Raw genomic sequence first — 24,241 nt, forward strand, 5'->3', positions numbered from 1 at the left:
TGAGAAATTTTCGAAAGATGAGTCAGCAGCTCTGAATGTGACTCCAAGGCTGTGGTCAGATACTGTAAAAGAAACTCAACAACTCCTTTTGATATTATAATTGACTCTCCCTGACGTGAGGAATCAGCAGACCTTAATGTTGGAATTGTCCAGACTGGGACACCCTCCGAAGCAGTAATACATACAGTATCATCCTGTTGCTGCGCCTCAGCAGGAGTGTCCTGAGTCTCATGCCGCTCTGGAATCAGCGAAGGTTCCTGCTGTCGTGCAGGTGTAGTCTTCCTCGCCCTAGACTTCTTCTTATATAAAACTGGAAAAAAGTGTTGCAATGTTACAGACCCACCACTGGGTGGCGCGATGGCTTGGGCAACCGGCTCCGGCAAAACCTCCTGCAATATTGCGGTCCTGCCACTGGGTGGCGCTGTCGTCTGACCGGCTGAGGTCGGCACTGCAAAAGACTCGGACGTTTGTTCCCCTATCTGTATCTCTGATAAATCTCTGTGCAATTCTTGTAACAATTGATTTACACTTGCAAATCCCGCAGTCTGGGATGTCGACTCTCGCTGTATCAACTGCTTCAGCTTTACAATATCTGAGACTGGCTGGGATTGGCTGTGGGCACAGGCTGAGTGCGCATGAGTCGATTGCCGTGGGAACGGTGTGGAGGCGGTGCCCTGGCAAACGTTTGCACCCTGGACACGCCCCATCCCTGCCTGTGTCACCACGGGGGTGTGGACGCTCCCGCCCCGACCCTGGCCGCGCCTCCTTGCTTTTTCCAGCGCAGCCGCGATCTCGGGAGCGCTCTCATCCTCCCCGAGACTGACGTCGCCACCTTCCCGATCCCACTCCGGCTCTGATATATCCACCCCATACTGCCCATCACTGGGACATGCCTCTCCTGACTCTGTGCCAACGCCCACAACCCGAGCGCGTCCCTTCCGTCCCGTCTGTGCTCGTGTCGCGCCCGCCGCACGCGAGGTGCCCTCCCCCGCCCCGGCTTCTGGGTTTCGCTTCTCCATTCCACGCATGCGCGGTGCCGCTGCCGCGAGACGAGCATTTGCCATAGCTTTTCGCTCTGTCTCAGCCTGCTGCCTGGCCAACGCCGCTGCTGTGGTTTGGGAGCCTTCACCCTGTGCCTGCCGGGCGGCTGCCGCTGCGGCAGCGCGGGCTCTCGCCATGGCACGCGTCACGGGACCCTCAGGACGCACGACCGCCGCGCCCGCATCCCCCGCCTTCTCACTGGTCCCCTTTGCCCTCACAGTCCCCCCCGCTCTCCCTGGCGCCGCGGGCTGTTGCAAACTGCCCGCCGCCGCTGCTGTGAGAGACGGCTCCCCCTCCTCTCTGGGTTCTACACTCCCATCTGCACCTTCCCCAGCCTGTGCTGCTACAGCCCCCCCCCCTGTGAGTGTAGACTCGGGGTATTCCCGATCTCCTCCCTCACCGAGGGTGACAACTATCCCCGGCTGATCTGCAACCGACTGAGGGGTTTCTGCATCGGAGGACCCTAGAGATTCTGGGGGTTCAGGGGAATCTGAGGACCTGTGGGAATCCGGGGATCCTGGGCGTGCTGGAAAATCGTCCCCTTGCTTTTCCACGGGAAGCGATTCTGCTTCCTCTTGATCTGTGGTGAAGAGAGCTGCCCCATGCTGCTGGCTGGGCAATTCTCCCTGTGCTCCTCCAGGAGCCTGAGCTATTTGGTGTAAAACAAGAGACCCCTTGCCGCGTTGTGAAAACGACTCTAACATTATTCTCGCGGAAGGTAAAAGTTTTGCGGCATTCTTATCTCTTTTTGTGGCCAGATAATGCAAATGCCTATTGATCTCTTGCCAGAAATTTGGTTCGAACAAGAGATGTGTCTCTATGTGCGGGTAATTACACCGCACCCACAACAACAGAGCCTTTAGCTCTTTTGGAGCCATCTCCACAGGATGTGTGGATGCCACCCCCTGTAGGGCTGACAAAACTTGGATCTGCTCTTGGGAGTATCCCCCCCCCATGTTCTTAATCTCAACCGATCTCACCAAAAGCCGAGTCAGCGCAAGGTCGGTCCGGAGATGATCCTGATTACTGTCCAGCAGCTCACAGGCGAGAAATTCCAGGCGCGCTTCTGGTTTTTCTCCTCTCCGGGCTGTCCTTGGGATGATTTGTTTTGGTGAAGGTCAGGATGTTTCGTCTGGAGCTGTCCGCTCTCTCTCTCTTCGGAGTCTTCGGGGTGTGCCTGTTTCTCGGGTGGAAGTTGGAGGTCGTCTGGTAAATTAGTCTCTTGTCAGTGCCCACCCAGGGACGCCAGGTGACGGAGCCTTCCCCGGATTGGGGTGACTCCGGATGGTGGTAAAGTCTCTCCTCCAACCCGTGCCTTCAAAGAAAGACTCAGTAGTCTTCAGTCGTCCGGTCTCAAGGCAGTTTATTGCATGTTATCTCAAGGCACACAGACTCCCTGACATTGTCCCTGACTCTGTCTGTCCCCGTCTCTGGCTGTCCCCGTCTCCCCTCCCCGAGGGGCTGGTGCCATCTTTTATATCACACATTACGTATTAGGTGTTTATAGTTTTTCCCCAATGCCTACTACCTATGTTGAACAGTGACTTTCTACTCTAAACCAATCTGTGAGTGCCAACACCACCAAGAACATGGAGAATAGGAAGAAGAAAGAAGGAGGACAGGGCACGCCCAAATCCCTCCATCTTAGAACCTCTGACCCCCATGTACAAAACTCAGACCCCCCTGTACAAGGCCTAAAACCCCCCTGTACAGCACTCAAAAATCCTACCTTTCACTTTGTGACTACTTCTATTATAATATCTAAACTTTTGTGATTTCTTGTTCTTCCTGCAAGGTTGGTAAATTGTTCCATGGGTCAAGCTCAAGACCACAGGGGTCCCTGGCCGCCTGCCAGGGTCTCAGAGGCTTCTGCCCTGGGCCCAGAACATCCAAGAGTGTCTGAGGGACACCTTGGGTTCCGACAGTTTCTTGTTAAAGCACAGACAGAGAATAATATTTAAAAGCAAAGCAGATTCAAAGGATGATGCGGTGAGGCACTATCCTGCAATAGAAACCAGGATCCCACGCAGATGACAAATCCCTTTCCTCGTATCCGCTGTGGAAGCAGGCACTGATACGAGCACCCAAACCCACTGTGGTTGTCCTCTGCTCTGTCCCACCCTAAACCCTGCCCCAGGCTCTGATGCCTGGCTTCCTACACCCCATTAAACAGGTCTGTTCCCAAGCCAGAGGCACACAACACCCACACCTCCGAAATACCAGAGAAGGTGGAGAAGGCAGGAAGCCCCTTCTCAGATTTATCCTGGTGTTAGCAGCCAGACAAGATGCAGACAACACCGGGAAGCTCCACTCTAGGGCTGGAGAAATGCAGCACAAGGGAAAAAGCAGCCTCAGGGCATCACCCTGAGCCCACTGTGCAATTGGTCTCTCAATTGCCTGGAGATAAGGCAATTACCACTCTATCAAAACATCCATCTCTCTCCTGCCCGGAGATAAGGCCCGGCTTGGGCTGGGGATGGGGAGAGGATAGGGATGCTCTTCAGATGATGCCATGCTCTCCTGCTCCGGGAGAAGAGCCTGCACAAAGCACAGGACAGCAAACCCGAGGCAGAAAGCAGAGCACAAGGGGTGCCAGCATGTCCCCCCAAAATGCCCAACAGGACACGCCAGCAGCAGGCTGCTGTGACCTGCAGTTGGCACGGGTCTTCATCAGGCATGCCTGAGACCCAGGCCAGCCCTGATGTATCTGGGATGATCTGAAGTCAAACAAGATGAACTTCAGGGCAGAGCAAGGGGAAGGAGCTGGAAATCACAGGCAAGTGGCCAGATGGGAATAACTGGCCTGGCAGAACGGGACGCCAGAACCCCTGCAATGCCAAATGCTTTTCCAGAGCAGCTCTCTCACTGGGAAGCACACGCTGAGCACATCCACTGGGAACCAGCTCCTGCTTGGAGGCACAGGTCCCATCTGGAGAGTCTGGTACAGGAGTCTCCTCCTGGAGCCCAGCATTCAGCTGGAGAGGGCGCTGGGAGAGCCCAGAGGAGTGGGCATGAGCGAAAAACCAAGGGAGCCAAGTTTATCCAATCTGTGGCGGGAAGAAGACGCAGTAAGAGCCTCTAAATAGAAGCTGCTGCTGCCTTCCTGCCCCACGTGCTCTGCCTTCCCCAGTGTCCATCACCCATTCGATCGGGCCCAAGTTGCCGGAGGGGGAACGCGTCCCTATCTGCACGTTCTGGTGACTTCTGGGAATGTGGTGACTGCCCCCAGTCAGGCTCTGCGCTGTATATAATGTTAACATTTATTAAACATACTGTAACTGTAATAATAATAAAGGGTTGAAGAAGAATAGGGAGGGAGGGAGAAGGAATATGGAAATATAAGAATACCAAATATGGAATAAATAAGGAAATACAGAATATGAAGTATAATAAAAAGGAACATGTAATATGTATTATATTATGAACATTCAATTATTTAGTGAATTTAATTTTAAATTGCCATTCCAGTTAGATGAGGGCATTGTTGCAGTTCAACAAGACACACTGTTTTACCCACCCCTCTCTTCCCCACAGGGTGCTGGGAGTGCAACACAGGAGGAGTTCTGGACATACAGGATGCCTGCTAATGAGATGGAGGAACTTTGCAGGAGGTCTCAGCTGCTGGGCAGGCTCCCAAGTGTCTCCCACCATCCATGGTGACATTTTCCTGCCAGTATCAACATTCAAGGGCCTGCTCCCATAACTCACCATCATGCTTCCTGCAGGAAACACAACCTCCCATCCCAAAGCTTGGGGTAGAACACAAGCTGTGCATTGGGGATCGATTCCAGGGGCTTTTCCCCGCTCCCAGCACATCTGTCCCTTTCAGATGGGCATTTACAAATTAAAGCAGCATTTGATGCCAAACTTAGGCACCAGGGGCAACCCTCAGCCTACAAAAGGAACAATGTCCAGGAGAGCAGCTTGAAGCCTACACGAGGTCCCTTCTCTGTGAGCTCCAGTTATTTCACCCACCCCAGCCAAAACCCCAGTACAGCAGTAAGAGCTCAGTTAATAACTTTAACAAGTCCTGGACGTCACCCTGTGTCCTTCATTTTTTAATGCCAATCTGAATTTCATAGCTCAAAGACAAACCCTTCAGTCCCCCCCAGATCTGTGTCTCACTCAGCTGCATCCCCCTAACACGCACCTCATTTGGTTTGATGTAATTTGTCTAACCACAAACTCCCTCTCTGCAAGCATCCTCGCTTCAGGAAGGAGCTTTGGATAACGGGGTCTGCCAGTGTTTGGCAGCAATTTAAGTTCTCTCCTCTACCACCACTCTCCAAACTCATCTGGCAGGGCTGCTCACATATGTGACACGAGAGGAAATGAGCATTAAATGAAATGCACTGAAGTGCCTGTTGAATTTGCAGCTCAGAGAGAGATTGAGGGGTCTTTTAAGGCTGAATGGAAAATTACAGCATTTCCCCAGGAAAGCTCAAGCCTGCTGGGTTGTAAGAGCAGCATTAGGAGGGATATCCCCTCTTGCAGGGAGGCTGGCACAACCCAGCTCCAAACTAGTCCACACAAGCTGGCTAAAAGACACTGGCACCAGGGCTTTTACAAAGCTTAAACACTTTTGAAATCACAGTCATGCACCAGGAAGGAGAAAAATTAAAATAGTTTTCCTTTGATTAAAAAAAAAAAAGGGGTGAAGAAAATTTTTTTGAGATTCCTCAAATATCCTTTAAAGTCTTCTGGCCACTCACCAACCAAATCCAGCTCCAAACAGACAGAAAGAAGAGAAAATGAGACTGGAGATGAGCATGGCAGTGGGTAAAACACTGAGGTATATAACAGAACCACTGGGATAGCCTGGCCAAACACTGAAAATCCTCTGGCTGAGGCACACAGGGTGACACAGCCAGCAGCAAGTCACCCCAAGGCCCAAGGAGGACACCGCAACACCTCTGGTCCTGCACAGCCCAGCTGCAGCACGCAGGGTGCTCCACGGCCAGCCTTGAGAGGGGGAATGCCAGTGAGGAAAATGCCTCATGGAAACAGTGAAGCTTGCTCTAGACATTCCAAACCTGCTTAATTTCCCTTCCCTTTGGCCCAGTGGTTATGAAGCACACTGTGCCAGGGGGTTCATGGTGAAGCTAGTGGCTCCTGTGCCGAGGGAAAGCCCCAAAGGCTGTGCTGCTGCTGGGGTTTGTTTTTCCTCAGCTGCTCTTTCAACGGGAACCCAGTAGGAAGCGTGTCCTTTCTGCAAGCTGGCAAGTACCAAGGGAGATTATTCCCGACAGTGGAACTTGCCTGAGCTGATCTATTGTCTCCTAATTCTTATGATTCGATTTTTTTAGTAAGTGAAAAGCCCCAAGCAGACTGCAAAGGGGCTGGAGAAGCCACTCAGCCCATCCTCGCTGTCCCCTCTGGCTGGCTGTACATCCCACTGCCACTAGCCCTGCTCCGCCTGGCCGCTCCCAGCAGGATCCCGCTCCAAGATCTGACCCACCACAGAGAAAAACAATCTCTTCCCATTCCCAAGGCTGGCCTTGCAGAACCAGGGAACGAGAGCCTTTGTGCTCCAAAGAGACACCTTCTCCTGCACCCGGAGCCACACAGATCCAGCACAAACCCTCAGGCTGGTATGCCAGAGGGCTGGAATCACCACTCCGAGATGAACAGAAGACAGCTTTGTGGCAAAACAGCTATCCTTCATGTTTACGCAACAAGACTCCCACTTAAATCCCCAAGAGAGGCTCAGGGTCACCTCACCACAGGTTTAAAGTATTGATGCTCCCTCCTTCATCCTGGGCTTGGACTCAGCTCATCCATGTCCTCCCCCACAGCCTCCCAGAAACAGATACCCACCTTTAGCTCCTATACACCTGGAAAAGCTGAGCTTAAACAGGCTGGTGGGACTTGGGAGCTGGGGAAGGCATGAAGGAGGCAGGAAACACCAGGGACACCGAGGGGGATGTTATGCAACAGCTACTGAGCAGCGTGGTAATTAATAATTAAGGAACCGAGATGTTTTGGTAATTACTAATTGCTGTATGTTTGATTTAGGCGGGCACCAAAACATAGCCCAGCCTGCAAATCACTGCTGAGCGGCTCAAACTCTCCGGCGAGCTTCCTCACCGGGATGCAGGACAAGCATCTTTGGGATTTCTGTTCTCCCACCAGCGTGCCAGAGCCGACACAGCGTTAGTTCCAATTAACCTTGATTAAAACCGAGTAACCCAAGCATGCTGCTCCCTTTTGCACCCGCAGCGCTCGCACCAGAGCGGCTCCAGGCACTTCCCCAGAACCAGCTGGGCTCTCGCTGCCCGGCCTTCACTCGTCCTGCCCGGTCCCACGCACCTACCTCTTGGGCACCGGCTTCTTCCTCTTCCTGCCGGTCTACATCCCCAGCCACCGGCAGTGCCCACTGGAGCGGCAGCACCACGCCACCGGCGGGGCTCCGGGGCACCGGCACAGGCCACACCCCAGCCACCCCTTGAGTGGCAACCGTGCCTGGGGAGCCATGCCTGGGGACACCAAATCCTGGGAAACACTGTGCCCGTGGACCGCTGTCCCTAGGTGACAGCCTAATCCTGGGAACACTGAGCCCCAGGGGCTGCCCTCACAAGGGGACACTAAGTCCTAGGAAACGCTGTGCCCATGGGCCACCATCCACAGAGGAGACCAAATCCTAGGAAACACCACGCACCTGGGCCGCAATCCTCAGGGGACACCAAATCCTGGGAAACACAGTGTCCACAAGCCCCTCTTCCCAGGGGCCACCAAATCCCCAAGGAGCCACCAAATGCTGGGAAACACCATGACTATAGACCACCATCCTATGTACAGATGACACTGTATCCTGGGAAACTTATCAGTGGGCCACCATCCTCCGGGACCATTGGATTGTGGGAATCACCATGTCTGTGGGCCATTGTCCAAGGGAAACATGGAATCCTGGCAAACACCATGTCCGTGGGCCACCATTTGAGAGCCTGATGCCCGCTCAGGAAAAGCCAGCCTGTTCCTTCTCACTTTGCCTTTCCCTGAGTTAATGCTGCCCAAAACTTTTGGGCAGCATTAACTTGATTAAAACCGAGTTTGCTGCAGCAAAATTCTTCCCCCCAAAACCAGCTCCAGCTGCTGTGGTGAGGCCCTGGCATAGGTTGACCAGGGAAGCTGTGGCTGCCCCATCCCTGGAAGGGCTCAAGGCCAGGTTGGACAGGGCTTGGAGCACCCAACTAGTCTGGTTGCAGACAGAGCTGTTAAGGAAACCTCAACGCAATCCTTTGTGGATTGTTTGGTTGGGTTTTTCAAGCTCTTTGCAAATTCCAGGGACAAATCCTTGAAATGCAACTTGATTGCTTCTTGCCAGGGGGCAAAGCAGAAGCCGCTAATGGTGTCACAAATGTGCCAGGTCAGCAGAGCTGATGTCACTTTGATGGGAAATTTGTAAAACGTTTGGTTATGACCTTCCCAGGCCCAGTAATTTAACAGTGATTTTACATAAGGGTTAGGGTTACTGCACATGCTGCCAGCCTAAAAGCTTGGAGATGTTGGTCAAGCACCTGAAGCAGGGTGCAGAGGGAATTAGGACAACTGGATGTGCAGGTGTTGGAAAGAGACGTATCCTAGGCTCCCTCCTGTGGGGACCTGCGGGCAGACATAGTGCAGGCATCCTGTCCGTCCCTTATCCCGTCTGATGCCTAACCCGGCTGTTCATTGTCCCCGCTTGGTCCTGGCCCCACCTGTTCCCTAACCGGGCTGTTCCCTATTCCCACCCGTTCCTAACCCGGCTGTTCCCTATTCCCAGCTGTTCCCTAACCCAGCTGTTCCCTATTCCCACCTGTTCCCTAACCCGGCTGTCCGTTATCGCGCCCGCTCCCAATCCAGGCTGTTCCCTGTCCCACCGGGCTGTCGCCGGTCCCGCCTGTTCCCTAGCCCACTGTTCCCTAACTCGGTTGGGCCCGGTCCCGCCTACTGCCTGTTCCTGTTCCGACTGCCATTCCCCAGCCAGACTGTTCCCTGTCCCGCCTAGTCCCCATTCCTAACCTGGCTGTTCCCTGTTCCACCTGCTCACTGATTCGGCTGCTCCTAGTCCCGCCTGACCCCTGTTCTTAACCAGGCTGTTCCTGTCCCCCCTAGTCCCTAACCCGGGCCGTTCCCTATCCCGGCCGTTCCCGGTGCCGCCTGTCGCTGTCCCCGCTGTCCCCTGTCCCCCCTAGTCCCTAACCCGGGCCGTTCCCTATCCCGGCCGTTCCCGGTGCCGCCTGTCGCTGTCCCCGCTGTCCCCTGTCCCCCCTAGTCCCTAACCCGGGCCGTTCCCTATCCCGGCCGTTCCCGGTGCCGCCTGTCGCTGTCCCCATTGTCCCCTGTCCCCGCTCCCGCCAGAGCCCACACGGACCGTGGGCGTGGCCTCTGGCGAGGGGCGTGTCCGGGGGCGTGGCCTCATAGCGCCTTCCTCCCCGGGGCGCAGTGCCTCTCCCGCCTGACGTCATCACCGCGCGCCGCCGCTCTCCGCCCGGCGCCGCCATGTCCTTGTGGGTGTCCCGGCTCGGCCGGGCCGCGGCCGCCCGGGGTCGGCGGGGGAGCTCCGGGCCGGGCAGCGCCGCGCTGGGCTCCGCCCTGCCGGGGGGGGTGAGTGGAGGTGGCTGGGCAGGGCTGTGTCCGGAGCTCCGTCCTGCTGGGGGAGGGGGTGAGCAGAGACAGCTGGAGGCCGGAGATGCCTCTCCCCGGGGCCGGGCTGTTCCTTGGGAAGGGACATTGCCGGCAGGGAGCTGGGAGAGGCGGCGAAATGCGAGGCAGACTGGAGCAAGTGCAGGAGAGTGCAGTGACCTTCGGTTGCGGCTGTGGGCAGTAGTGCTGCGAGGAAAGGAGTGTTCGATAGAAATGACCGCCCCTGTGTGAGGGAGGGTACTGCAGTGCTCAGAATGAGGTTTGTAAGATGTTTGTCGGGGCCTGGGGGAGGCTCTGAGCGGGGTCAGAAAGGCCCTGCCTTCAGCCCCATAGCCTAGGTGGGTCCCTCTTGCCACCGCTCAGAAATGGTGCATTGAAAGCTGTATTGAAATGAAGCTGTAACTCTCCTGCGAGTGGGTTTAGTGTTATTATGTGCCCAGAACCACAGAAAGTACGAGCAAAAGTCTAATGTGTGGTCTCTCTTGGGAACTCTGGGTGTGTTGTGTGTCTGGCCTTCAGACTGAAAATTGTTCCATGTTTTTTTCTGTCTTCTCAGCCTTTAATTTGATGAACAACTTCCCTGCCTAACCACTGCTGCAGTTGCTAAGCTGAAATGACGGTGCTAAGGTTACTGAGTGAAAACTTGTATTAGATGCATAAGAGTGTGTCCTGTGTGTGTGTCTGAAGAAACAGTGTTTGAGCTGAAAAATCCCTCCAAAGCTGCTGATTTCCATGTGTTTTTCTCCAGGCAAGAATCCACGCCAGCCCTGAGCAGAGCCTGCAGTATGGGTGGCTGGCCTATATGTTGGGAGAAAGGACCAGCAAGAAGTTCACAGAGCACAGCAAAGTCTTTACAGTAGAGGGGAATCTGTCTTCTGGGAAGGGCCAGCTGGCCCAGCAAATAGCAGACAAACTGGGTATGTCTCACTCTGTCTGTTTCCCTGAGAGCTGACAGAGTTTAGTCGTGGTTCTTGTGCAGAGGAAGTTCATCAGAGCAGCAGTTCCTGACTGGGAAATGCTGGAGGGAGTGGGGAGGCTCTGTGGGTGATGTTGGTGAGGTTTGGGATGGGGATTTGTTGTGAGTGAAGCTGCAGTTCTAATGGAGTCTGTGTGCTCCCCGGGAGCTTGGCTTTTCCACGTGGATGTGCTTGGAACAGCTCAGCTCTCCCTGGGCCGTGGCAGAGCTCGGAGTTGGGGTTCGTTGCCCTCTGCTGTGATGGGCAGGGGAGCTGTTGAAGGAGCAGCTGTGTGCTCAGTAGCTGAAGAGGTGTTTGCTGCACATGAGCACAGCTTATTTCTGCTGTGGGTTTCTTCTCTTTCTCAGGGATGAAGTACTTCCCCGAGGCAGACATCCACTACCAGGACAGGATCTCGGGGGAGGGCAAGCTGCTGCCTGAGAAGTTCAATGGCTTCTGTAGCCTGGAGAAGTTCTACATGGACCCCGAGTCTCCCGACGGGCACTCGTACCGCCTGCAGTCCTGGATCTTCGGGAGCCGAGTCCTGCAGTACGCCGACGCCTTGGAGCACCTGCTCAGCACAGGTTGGGGAATCATGGAATGGTTTGGGCTGGAAGGGACCTTGCAGCTCCTTTTGTTCCAACCTGGAGCCTGCTCTCCCTTGCAGGTCAAGGCGTGGTGCTGGAGCGCTCTCCCTACAGTGACTTCGTGTTCCTGGATGCCATGTTAAAGCAGGGATATGTCCACAAGAGATGTGAGTTCCTGCCAGCAAAAGGAAGCTGTTTGGCCATAATCTCTCAGGAGTCTGGTAGTTAACTTTACTTTAAAAAAGAAACAAAACATTCCTGCTTGGAAGGAGGGATTCCTTTAAAGGTTCAGTGTTCATGTGTTGTATGTTGCTGGGTGGAGCTAGTCTGGTTTCAGTGGCAGCGAGGAGACAAAAGATAAAGGGCAGGGATTGAAATGCAAAGCGTTTCATTTGTAAGGAAAAACCCTTTTTCGCTGTGAAGAGAGTCAAACCCTGGAGCAAATCACCTGGGATCTCCCCCCTGGAGATACTTGGAACGCTGTGGGTGGAGTTCTCAGCAGAGTGCTTGAACCGGGTGATTTGGGGATGTTCCTGCCAACCTGAGTGATTTGGTTTGGGGTTATGGGTGCTGAGCTCCTGAGCTGTTGCTGCATGTTCTTAGCAAATCTGTTCTTTTGGCTGCTCCTGAGGTGGACATAACTGTTTTCTTGACTGCCTCCTGGTTTTGCTGTTGGATTTAAGAGGTGTATATATTTGTTTTTTTGCCACCTGCTGTAAGTTACTGGATGGCTTTGAGAGGTGATAATGATGACCTGTGTCTGCATTGCTGAGGCAGCAAAGCCCAGCAATCCACAGTTTAATACAAAATCCCAGTTTGGATTGTACTGGAATCCTTAGGGAACAAAAATCTTGATTACAGCTACTGCTGCTTATTGTCTCTAAATGGTGGAGGAAAAGCTGAGATTCCTGTAAACCTGAGCCAGGAATAAAGTCCCTCTTTGCTACAACTGGGTTTAGATTCTTAGATCTCAGTGCATGGAAGTTTTCTGGAGGAAGTTTTTCTGTAAACTTCCTGAATTCTGTTAGAGGAAAGGCATACCCTGAACTTGCTCTGTGAGCCCAGAAGAAGAGACTCCAAATACAGAGGTGGGGAATGTGATTTGTTTGTGTTTTACACAGGCCTTGATCACTACAAAGAGGTCAAGGAGATCAGCATTTCTGAGTTGCTGCCACCTCACTTGGTCATTTATGTTATGAACAGTTTCCAGGTGTTCCCCAGAGACACGGGCAGGGCTTTCCTAGTTCCCATAGCAACACTAAAAGAAAACAACTAACTCTAGCTAAGTACCGATATTGAAATGCTAATTAGCTAATTGCTCTGTTTGTTTTCTCTAAACTACCTGGCCTCCCACCCCTCCACGCTGCCATTCTGGGACTAACATGCAAATAAAAACCCCTTAGGATCATGGGAGTATTTTTAGGAGATAAAAATGAATATAAATCAAAAACTGAACACAATAGAGGAGTCTAGATAAATGCCCTAGCTGAGGAAGAGGGAAACACATCCCCTGACTGGCTTTTAACCGTCGCCATCACCTAAGAGAGAACAGACTATATTAGGCTCTGAGAAGCAGGGAGATAGAGACAGAGAGCCCTGGTGCTGCCACCATGGAAGGAGCGGGGACAGCTGTTGTTCTGGACTTCAGCAACAGACTCTGCACACCACGCCTCCTCATCCTCGGGCCACCGGTGTGCCACAAGGAAAGGAGAAAGGACAGCTGCTGCTCGGGACTCCAGTGACCGACTCTGCACGCCGCCTTCCTTTCGGCTGCCTGGGAAAGCTACGACCGCGGGGGCGAGCTCTGCGTCGAGCCCCCTGCCCAGCTGATCTTTTTAATAAAGAGCTGAACATTAATAAAGGCATTAGCCCTGTTCATTTCAATTTGGGGGCTCGTCCGGGATAGCCACGCCCGAAGAGGACCCCCCGGACAGCTGGACAGCTCAACCATCTGCTTCGAGGGACCCTCGGGAGTTGCTGGCTACCTTCGGACCCTAGGATCCGCGTGAGACGAGCAACGCAGAGGAGCATCGGATGGGTAAGAAAAACCGGGAGACGAGCGAATGAGTGAGTGAGTGAGACGGGGGCCGGCAGCTCGGACCCCCGAAGTGAGAGGGACCCGCTAGTACCCGCGTTTCCGGACTCCTGCGAAGGGGCCGGCCGGGAACGGGGGGAAGCGAGTGGAATAGAGGAGCGACTGAGGCGTCTCCTTAGAAGTAAAGCAGGCCCTCCTCCGAGCGTGTGGAGGTGCCCTATGGGCAAAGTAAGTCCCTGGCAATCAGGGCAAGGGGAATATCCCCAGCAGGGCAGGTGGGATGTGGAGGTCCTAGAGGACATGTCCCCGGCGCCGGCAGGATGGGATAGGACGGCAGGTGGGATGTACCTGGCAGACAGAAAGCATGTCCCCGACAGGCAAAAGGCATGTCCCTGCCAGGCAGGACAGGAAAACAGGGCAGGTGGGATGTCCAAGCAGAAAGGAGCGTCATGTCCCCACCGGGCAGAGGGCATGTCCCCGCCAGGCAGGAGAGGATAACAGGGCATGTAGGGCGGGATGTCCTAGCAAGCAGGAGCAGCAAGAGGGCATGTCCCCAGCAGGCAGGACAGGATAACAGGGCAGGTAGGATGTCCATGGCAGGCAAGGATGGAGGTCCCCGTCAGAGCAGATAGGGGAATGGCCCTGGAAGGCAGGGCAGGATGTCCCCGTCAGAGCAGGCAATAACCCAAGTAAGGAGAAAGGCAGGAAGGCAAGGAAGCTAAGTCTAGTAGGAGAGTAAGGCAAGGGGGCTTGGCCGGAGTTCGAGTGTAAGGCTCGGCAGGATGTTCGACCTTACCTCGGCAGGGAGACCAAGCTTCCCAAGCCTAGTAGGGTCAGGCAAGGGGGCTTGGCCGGAGTTCGAGTGTAAGGCTCGGCAGGACGTTCGACCTTACCTCGGCAGGGAGACCAAGCTTCCCAAGCCTAGTAGGGTCAGGCAAGGGGGCTTGGCCGGAGTTCGAGTGTAAGGCTCGGCAGGACGTTCGACCTTACCTCGGCAGGGAGACCAAGCTTCCCAAGCCTAGTAGGGTCAGGCAAGGGGGCTTGGCCGGAGTTCGAGTGTAAGGCTCGGCAGGACGTTCGACCTTACCTCGGCAGGGAGACCAAGCTTCCCAAGCCTAGTAGGAGAGTCAGGCAAGGGGGCTTGGCCGGAGTTCGAGTGTAAGGCTCGGCAGGACGTTCGACCTTACCTCGGCAGGGAGACCAAGCTTCCCAAGCCTAGTAGGGTCAGGCAAGGGGGCTTGGCCGGAGTTCGAGTGTAAGGCTCGGCAGGACGTTCGACCTTACCTCGGCAGGGAGACCAAGCTTCCCAAGGTTAGTAGGGTCAGGCAAGGGGGCTTGGCCGGAGTTCGAGTGTAAGGCTCGGCAGGACGTTCGACCTTACCTCGGCAGGGAGACCAAGCTTCCCAAGCCTAGTAGGGTCAGGCAAGGGGGCTTGGCCGGAGTTCGAGTGTAAGGCTCGGCAGGACGTTCGACCTTACCTCGGCAGGGAGACCAAGCTTCCCAAGGTTAGTAGGGTCAGGCAAGGGGGCTTGGCCGGAGTTCGAGTGTAAGGCTCGGCAGGACGTTCGACCTTACCTCGGCAGGGAGACCAAGCTTCCCAAGCCTAGTAGGGTCAGGCAAGGGGGCTTGGCCGGAGTTCGAGTGTAAGGCTCGGCAGGACGTTCGACCTTACCTCGGCAGGGAGACCAAGCTTCCCAAGCCTAGTAGGGTCAGGCAAGGGGGCTTGGCCGAAGTTCGAGTGTAAGGCTCGGCAGGACGTTCGACCTTACCTCGGCAGGGAGACCAAGCTTCCCAAGCCTAGTAGGGTCAGGCAAGGGGGCTTGGCCGGAGTTCGAGTGTAAGGCTCGGCAGGACGTTCGACCTTACCTCGGCAGGGAGACCAAGCTTCCCAAGCCTAGTAGGGTCAGGCAAGGGGGCTTGGCCGGAGTTCGAGTGTAAGGCTCGGCAGGACGTTCGACCTTACCTCGGCAGGGAGACCAAGCTTCCCAAGCCTAGTAGGAGAGTCAGGCAAGGGGGCTTGGCCGGAGTTCGAGTGTAAGGCTCGGCAGGACGTTCGACCTTACCTCGGCAGGGAGACCAAGCTTCCCAAGCCTAGTAGGGTCAGGCAAGGGGGCTTGGCCGGAGTTCGAGTGTAAGGCTCGGCAGGACGTTCGACCTTACCTCGGCAGGGAGACCAAGCTTCCCAAGCCTAGTAGGAGAGTCAGGCAAGGGGGCTTGGCCGGAGTTCGAGTGTAAGGCTCGGCAGGACGTTCGACCTTACCTCGGCAGGGAGACCAAGCTTCCCAAGCCTAGTAGGGTCAGGCAAGGGGGCTTGGCCGAAGTTCGAGTGTAAGGCTCGGCAGGACGTTCAACCTTACCTCGGCAGGGAGACCAAGCTTCCCAAGCCTAGTAGGGTCAGGCAAGGGGGCTTGGCCGGAGTTCGAGTGTAAGGCTCGGCAGGACGTTCGACCTTACCTCGGCAGGGAGACCAAGCTTCCCAAGCCTAGTAGGGTCAGGCAAGGGGGCTTGGCCGGAGTTCGAGTGTAAGGCTCGGCAGGACGTTCGACCTTACCTCGGCAGGGAGACCAAGCTTCCCAAGCCTAGTAGGAGAGTCAGGCAAGGGGGCTTGGCCGGAGTTCGAGTGTAAGGCTCGGCAGGACGTTCAACCTTACCTCGGCAGGGAGACCAAGCTTCCCAAGCCTAGTAGGGTCAGGCAAGGGGGCTTGGCCGGAGTTCGAGTGTAAGGCTCGGCAGGACGTTCGACCTTACCTCGGCAGGGAGACCAAGCTTCCCAAGGTTAGTAGGGTCAGGCAAGGGGGCTTGGCCGGAGTTCGAGTGTAAGGCTCGGCAGGACGTTCGACCTTACCTCGGCAGGGAGACCAAGCTTCCCAAGCCTAGTAGGAGAGTCAGGCAAGGGGGCTTGGCCGGAGTTCGAGTGTAAGGCTCGGCAGGACGTTCGACCTTACCTCGGCAGGGAGACCAAGCTTCCCAAGCCTAGTAGGGTCAGGCAAGGGGGCTTGGCCGGAGTTCAAGTGTAAGGCTCGGCAGGACGTTCGACCTTACCTCGGCAGGGAGACCAAGCTTCCCAAACCTAGTAGGAGAGTCAGGCAAGGGGGCTTGGCCGGAGTTCGAGTGTAAGGCTCGGCAGGACGTTCGACCTTACCTCGGCAGGGAGACCAAGCTTCCCAAGCCTAGTAAGAAGGTTAGGCAAAAGGCCAAGTAAGAGTTTGGGCAGGACTTAGCAGGGGTACAAGGCTAGAAAGTCCATCAAGGAGTTCAAAACTTAGGCCAAAGAGAAAAAGAACAGAAGACAATAGATAAGAGTATGACTAGTGATTGTCCTGGCCAAGAGACAATGTAAAGTGCCACGAGGGGAATTTAGTTAAAAGTGATTAAGTTTAGTCAAGTGATTCAAAATACGAAGTTGGGAGGGGTCAGATGCGCTTTAGCTGCCTGTCAGTATATTCCATTTTAGATAGAAGCACCATTTAAGGTATATATTTTTTTTTTGTTTTTGAGGCCTGAAAATGGGAAGAGGTTATAGTAAAGGAGCAAATCCTTCCAAAGCAAAGAGAATTCCACCTAACAGCCCCTTGGGGCAACTGTTAGACTAATGGGATTCTCAGGAGACTATGAAGGGTTTAGACAAGAGTAAGATGATACATTACAGTATAGGAAGTATGGCCGAAGTTAGAATTACAGGGACAGTGGCCGTGATATGGAACCCAAGATCAGTGGATGTGTAATCAGTTAAACCAACACAAAAAAAAAAAAAAAAAAAAAAAAAAAAAAAAAAAAAAACCACAACTGAGAGGGCCTTGATATAGAACAACTATCTCATGCAGCTTGCTGGCTGGAGAATTCTATAAATAATGAGACTGAGAATATGCAAGTTACAAAGAAATAGAGAGGAAGACAAAAGGGAATAGAGAGGGGGAGACTAGAAAAATAAAGGAATGAGACCCCCTCGATTGCCTGTCCCCGTCTGCTCCTGTTACTTCCCCAACAGTTTCCCCAGTTGGTCCTTCAGCCCCTCCTATTGAGTCCCTGATTCCTTTCCCCTGTTTTCCCACCTCTGTTTCATCGTCCCTTCCCTTAGTTTCCTCAGCCATCTCCCCAACTCCCTCTTCCTCTTCTCCAGATGGAGTTTCCTTGCCTCCTCCCACTTGGGAGCTGAGGCCACCTTTGCCCAGGGTTGGTTCACCACCTGGCATGCCCCCTGGCCTCCAGTGTCTCTCTCCACTACTATTTCCCTGCTTGGTGCCTTAGAAAAAGGGCCGTATTGTAGCACCCGATCCAAAGCACCAAGGGTGGAGGGGCTCTTTCCCCTTAGAGGGGTTCCTGTGGGTAGAGCAGCTGGGGGAGTTAGGTTTGTGGATGCACCTTTGGCAGTTTCCAAAGTCCGGGGATTTGGGAAAGAGCTAAGAAATTTAGTGGAAGACCCCGTTGGAATATCTAGCCAGTTGGACCAATTTCTAGGGCTGAGTATTTGTACCTGGGGAGACCTGAGCTATTCTAAGCATTCTGTTCTTTCTGAGAAAGGTCCAGATGATCTGAGCGGCAGGGGTGAAGATATGGGAAAGAGAGGGTGGATTGGGGCCCCCAGGGAACCAGGGGATGCCCTTGGTGGACCCCAACTGGAGTCCCAGCCAACAAGAAGGTAGGCAAAACATAAGAGACTATAGGTCCCTCATGATAAGAGGGATCAAAGAGTATCCCTAGAGGAAGCAACACGAAATTGGCCTTTGATGGTACTGAGGAGAAGGATGAGACCCCGGCAATTTGGCTTAACCAACTAAAACGAAATTTCCAGTTATATTCAAATATAGACCCAGATAGCCCAGAGGGTCAAGTCCTCTTAAAGGTCTAGTTTGTCACCAAATCCTGACCCGATATTAGACAAAAACTAGAAAAGATAGAGGACTGGCAAGAAAAGAACATGAATGAGTTGCTCAAAGAAGCCCTAAGAATGTATTTAAGTGGGAAAGATAAAAAAAAGCCAATAGCCTACCTCTCAAAACTACTAGACCCAGTAGCCAGAGGATGGCCAACTTGCCTGCAAGTAATCGCAGCAGCAGCAGCTATCCTGATAAAAGAAGCCCAAAAGTTGATCCTGCATGGGAAAATTAAAGTACAAACATTTACTAGTGATCGTGGATCACCTCACTCACTGGGTGGAGGCTTTCCCAACCAAAAAGGAAACTGCGCAGGAAGTTGCATGAATAATCTTAGAAAACATCATACCACGATATGGGCTAGTCAATAACATTGACTTAGCCCAAGGTACACATTTTGTCACTCAAACTTTACATCAAGTAACAAAAGTCCTGGGGGTAAGGTGGAGATTGCACACCCCATGGCATCCTTAAAGCTCTAGAAGAGTGGAAAGGATGAATAGAACTCTTAAAAATGTGTTAACTAAATTAATTGAAGAAACAAAGATGAATTGGCTCAGGTGTTTACTTCTCGCTCTCTTGTGCAGCAGAACCAGACCTCGGTCTGACATAGGGGTCTCTCCCTATGAAATAATGTTTGGACTCCCTTTTTTTTTAATCACCCCTTTCAGTACAGCAGATTATCTGGAAGGGGAGGCAGCAACTCAGAAATATTTAGAGGTCATAGGAAAATCCCTAGAAGGCCTCCGAAAGAAGGGGTATCTCTCCCAAACTTCCCCTCTGGACGCCAATGCCCACATCAGTCCTGGGAATTGGGTGTTGATAAAGTCCTGGTACACTACCACTCCATTAACCCCCAAATTCGAAGGACCTTTCCAGGTACTACTCACCACACACACTGCGGTACGGACCCAAGAAAAAGGCTGGACCCACGTCACCAGAGTTAAAGGACCAGTGCCACCCCCAGACGCCAGACCAGACCCAACAGTGTCACCCGCCTCCTCTTGTGCATGGACAGTAATTAAGAAACCAGAGGACTTAAAATTAACTTTAAAGAAGACTTGCTAGAGGCTGATATACAGTAAGGTGTTAATAACTGTTTCTCAGTTAAAGTACCATAGAAAAGGTTTAAGTACTTGGTAATTGTTTAATAAGACTAAGTGTCCTTTAGCCAAAGGAGTTACCTAAAAAAAACAAAAAAAAAAAAACCAAAAAAAAAAAAAAACCTTGGTTTCTAAAGAACACTAGAATTACCCTCAGGCCTGAGTAAAAGCATACAAAAGCCAAAAGAAGTTAGCCCTCAAAAGCCAAAGACTGTAAGTTGATGCGGGCTTAAGCCCGATCAAAGAAGTAGAGGAGGGATTTGTTATGAACAGTTTCCAGGTGTTCCCCAGAGACACGGGCAGGGCTTTCCTAGTTCCCATAGCAACACTAAAAGAAAACAACTAACTCTAGCTAAGTACCGATATTGAAATGCTAATTAGCTAATTGCTCTGTTTGTTTTCTCTAAACTACCTGGCCTCCCACCCCTCCACGCTGCCATTCTGGGACTAACATGCAAATAAAAACCCCTTAGGATCATGGGAGTATTTTTAGGAGATAAAAATGAATATAAATCAAAAACTGAACACAATAGAGGAGTCTAGATAAATGCCCTAGCTGAGGAAGAGGGAAACACATCCCCTGACTGGCTTTTAACCGTCGCCATCACCTAAGAGAGAACAGACTATATTAGGCTCTGAGAAGCAGGGAGATAGAGACAGAGAGCCCTGGTGCTGCCACCATGGAAGGAGCGGGGACAGCTGTTGTTCTGGACTTCAGCAACAGACTCTGCACACCACGCCTCCTCATCCTCGGGCCACCGGTGTGCCACAAGGAAAGGAGAAAGGACAGCTGCTGCTCGGGACTCCAGTGACCGACTCTGCACGCCGCCTTCCTTTCGGCTGCCTGGGAAAGCTACGACCGCGGGGGCGAGCTCTGCGTCGAGCCCCCTGCCCAGCTGATCTTTTTAATAAAGAGCTGAACATTAATAAAGGCATTAGCCCTGTTCATTTCAATTTATGTAGACGTGCCTGTCCCAGAAGTGCAGAAGAGGATTCAAGAGAAAGGCAAGGTAATTTGATCTCTAATTATTGCCTAGTTCTTTCTTATCTTTATTATTACTTGTCTCTCACAATTGCTGCCTGCTAATGTCTGTTGTAATCACACCTTATGTGGAGTCCTGTGGGGTTTGCTGCTGAATGCTGCTTCTGAGGAGCTGCTTGTCCTCTGAGGTGTGAGATCTGTGTCGTGGTGGTGACTCTGTGGGTATTCTTGTATGCTTGCTTTAAAAAGGCAAAAAAAAAAAGCAAAAATCAACTTTTTGTGTGACTGCATCAATATGCTGTCATTTGTGGAATGAGAAATTGTTTTAAGAGCAGGTGAATTTTTGTAGCTGCCACTTCAGGAGCTGTGGGCAGGTGATGTGCTGCTTGCAATGCACTTAGAGATGATATATTTCTTATTCCTGAGTGCCAGGAGGCCAGCTGGGGTCCCTGGCTCCTGCTTCCCAGTTGACTGCTGCCTCAGTCCTGTGCTGGGGTTCATGTGTGAGTCACCTGGGATCAGCAGGTTCACTTAACTCCCTGAATTCCAGCAAATCACTGCTGGATGACTGCATTACTGAGCTAGTCTTGGCTCAGGAAAGCTGTAGGGTGCTTTTGGGGAATGACTAATGTAAGTAAGGTTTGTAATTTGGGGTTTATTTCCCCTCTTTCTTTGATACTTAGATGTGTACTTGTAACTGTTTGCAGATGTGTTATGAGGATTCAAGGATGTTTGTCTTGCCTTGTTGAAAGGCTATGGGAAATGCAGTTTAACTCTGGGAGACCTGATAGATTAAAAGAAGGCTTTGATTTATTAGAAAAAAGTTCTCAGTTAAGAAGTTCTTCATGTACTGGGGGAAACCTGTGAGTTCTTGGCCCTTCTGAGCATGAAAATCAGTGGCATTTTTGAAACCTTTGGAAAGAAACTGCTGATGTAGCTTGTGACTTTTTGGGTGCTGGGCTGTGGCAGTGCTGAGCTCTGTAGGATTTATTTGGGGAACACATGGTAGATGAGAGAAATTCCTGATGTTTTGTAAATGTGGCATTGAAAGTACACTGTGTGGAAAGCAAACTGGTTAACAGCAGGGATGATATCCATGAAATTTCTCAGGAGTTTGGAGTGGGTGTTTGCCCATGCACTTGTCTGAAACTGTGGAAATAGGTGCAAATTTGGCCTCCCTATAGAAAAGGTGGACTCAGACAGTCTTCTCCTGTTTTCTGGCTGGCTATTACAGCTCCCTGGAACGTGTAGTTAGCAAGGATCAGTCGGTCCTTGGATAGCTGGGGGCTGCTCTAGATATTTTACGGCATGTAAGGAATTCCAAACACTCCAAATAAAACTCTTAATTCTTTGAAACTTTCACTCGTGTGCATGTGGTTCACTTGGATGTTTGACTGTTTATCCCAGAGTGAGCCCTTGGCAGGTGGTGGAGCAGACCTTGGAGTCTGTGCTGGTGGCAAAAGAAAGTAAGCTAATTCCACAGCTTTTTCTGTTTATTTGTTTGTAGCCATATGAGAAAAAGGTGTCTCCTTCCTATCTCCAGAGCATTGAGGATGCTTACAAGAAGACCTTCCTACCAGAGATCAGGTTAGCAAAGCAAAATGTTTTACTTCTTAGATCTTTGAGCAAAAACGTGCGCAAACCTTAAAATCTCTGCCAATATCAACAAATCATGTGAAAAAATCCTCCTTGTGCTGCAGGGTACAGTATTGTGCCCTCGTGAAGGGGTGCTGCACTCACAGCATGAGAACTGTGTGAGTGTAGTTACTTCTGCCATCCCAGAAGCCCGATGCCAGTGTTGCAAGATGAAAAGGGGCTCAGGAATGGTGTGCCGAATGCCACAGCTATGGCTGTGTGTGTTTGCACGACCTGAGGAGAGAGTGATGCAATACAAGCTTTTCTCAGGCCTTTTTGGAAGGCTTTAGGGCTTTTCTCTCCTCAAGAAGTGCTTTCAGTTGTCCCAGAATCCCAGAATGGTTTGGGTTGGAGGGACCTTAAAGCTCATCCAGTACCACCCCCTGCCATGGGCAGGGACACCTTCCACTATCCCAGGTTGCTCCAAGCCCTCTAGGACCTGGCCTCTTCCCTGGACACTTGCAGGGATCCAGGGGCAGCCACAGCTGCTCTGGGCACCCTGTGCCAGGGCCTCAATGGTTCCTCCCTGGTTCCTTCCCAATATCCCCTCTAACCCTGCCCTCTGGCAGTTGGAAGCCATTCCCTGTGTCCTGTCTCTCGCTGGGCTCCCCTGGCTTCCTCTCTGGGAAGCAAAAACGTGTGCCCTGTAAACCTCGGATGAAACAGAGCTTGCCAGCTCTCCCAACTCTTATAAAAGAGCTCTAGGAAAATTAAAATTGTCCTAAAAATCTGAAAGCAGAATTACGGTCCCTCATAATTCTGGAAGGGAAACTCTCAAAGGGTATCAGATGAATTAACTGTGTAAGTTCTGGTGCGTGCAGGATAGAAATCAGAGTAGATTCCCAGGTGTTTTGTAGCCTGCCTGTGTCCCCCTGGGGCTTGCTGCATCTCCCAAGGTGGATCAGTGTGGTGGCTCTGCCAGCTCCTGAAGCGGGTAACTCGATATTGAGCTTGTCACTCGTGCAGGCAGGGGTTGTTGGTGTCACGTGTGGTCAGCGGCCTCCCCGTGTGTCCCCACAGCCAGCACGTGGCTCTTGGAAGGGAATGGGAAGCCTTGGGAATGTCATCTCCCTGAGAGCAAAGTGCTGCAGTCACTGGTGGGGAGAAAGCTGCTGCTTGTTCTCTGGAGCAGATCAAGCCCCAGGTGCATCTCGTGGTGCTCAGTGAGGCTAAATCCTAAATCCTGCTGTGATTTCACCTCCTTGCCCTCTGTGCATACATGGTCAGTGCCCCTGTTGGGCAAACCCCCTCTGCTCGGCATCCTGGCAGCAGATGGGCTCCCAGCAGCCTGTCACACTGATCTGTGTCTCTGTCCCCTGGCTGTGGGGGAGCTGGGAGTGTGTGAATCCAGCTCTGTGCGCCTCAGGGTGGCTCCGATCTGGGGTAAATGCAGAAGCCACAGCTGCCTGAGCTGTTTGTTTGCTGGCAGTGGCGCAGAGGGCTGTGTTCATGCTACCTGTTACCTCTTAGTCTGCCTAGTTTGATTCCCTGACTCCTGGTAATGCCCAAAATCTGGTCCAAACAGGCTAACAAGAGTTGCTATAGACTGCTGAGCAAACTCCTGCCTGCTTTCCACGTTGGCGTTTGTTTGCTTGTTCCTTGAAAAGCAGTTTGTTACTGGGCAAAACTCCTGTTACCTTGTGCTGTTTCACTGGAGCGGCCTGATGCTGCCTGAAGTGGTTTATAGTGGATTTTTGCCTTAAAACTGATGCTTTCTTTCTAGTTGACTTGTTACGAATGTCTTTAATGTTTTTATTGGTAGTGAGATTTGTGAGCTGGGTGCTGTGGCAGGTACTGCCTGGTGATTTGGAACAGTGTTTGGGTTCTGTTTGATTTTTCTCTTTTCCTGGAGCAGAGCCTTAAGATTGGTAATGTTCTCTTTCATATCCAGCACTGCTTCCACTGAGCAGCTGTTTTTTCTTAAGGAAAGCTCTGATAATCTGCAGAGTCACTGAGCAGCTGCTTTCTCTTAATGAAGCCCTGATAATCTGCAGAGTCAAATCAAGAGATGGGATGAAGTGATTTGATCGGTGTCCTTAATGCAGTTGCTGGTGTCAGGCTCTGCTGAAGGCTGACCTCTCCCTTGGGCTGATATTGAGGAGAATCTCTCATTCCAGGTGCCTGCCCCATGCCTGCAAGTGTCCAAGGCCAGGTCCTACAGCACCTGGAGCAACCTGGTGTAGTGGAAGGTGTCCCTGCCCATGGCAGGAGATATGGAACAGGGTGAGCTTTAAGGTCCTGTCCCACCCAAACCATTCTGGGATTCTACCAATTTTTCTCCACACTCCTAAACTTTGTTGTGTGATGTTTGGTATAACGTCCACATTGGGCATCTATTCCAGGACCTTCCAGCTTCTCCAGCTGGAAACAGCTATTGCTGAATGTGGCTGAACATGTGTGGTT

The 24,241-nt window shown here is 52.3% G+C and overlaps 1 protein-coding gene across 1 annotated transcript in view; it reads left to right on the plus strand.

Annotated features, from left to right (window-relative positions):
• The first annotated feature begins 9,522 nt into the window (after window positions 1–9,522).
• LOC128809750 (NADH dehydrogenase [ubiquinone] 1 alpha subcomplex subunit 10, mitochondrial-like) overlaps window positions 9,523–24,241 on the plus strand; it is a 34,549-nt gene continuing 19,830 nt past the window's right edge. The window contains exons 1-7 of the mRNA XM_053982003.1: window positions 9,523–9,627; window positions 10,415–10,583; window positions 10,991–11,206; window positions 11,290–11,376; window positions 12,331–12,411; window positions 20,185–20,231; window positions 21,711–21,790. Coding sequence (XP_053837978.1) covers window positions 9,523–9,627; window positions 10,415–10,583; window positions 10,991–11,206; window positions 11,290–11,376; window positions 12,331–12,411; window positions 20,185–20,231; window positions 21,711–21,790 — 785 coding nt within the window. The remainder of the gene's footprint in view (window positions 9,628–10,414; window positions 10,584–10,990; window positions 11,207–11,289; window positions 11,377–12,330; window positions 12,412–20,184; window positions 20,232–21,710; window positions 21,791–24,241) is intronic.

The sequence above is a fragment of the Vidua macroura genome, chromosome 7 (genome assembly GCF_024509145.1).
Source record: "Vidua macroura isolate BioBank_ID:100142 chromosome 7, ASM2450914v1, whole genome shotgun sequence".
Classification (NCBI taxonomy): Eukaryota; Metazoa; Chordata; class Aves; order Passeriformes; family Viduidae; genus Vidua; species Vidua macroura.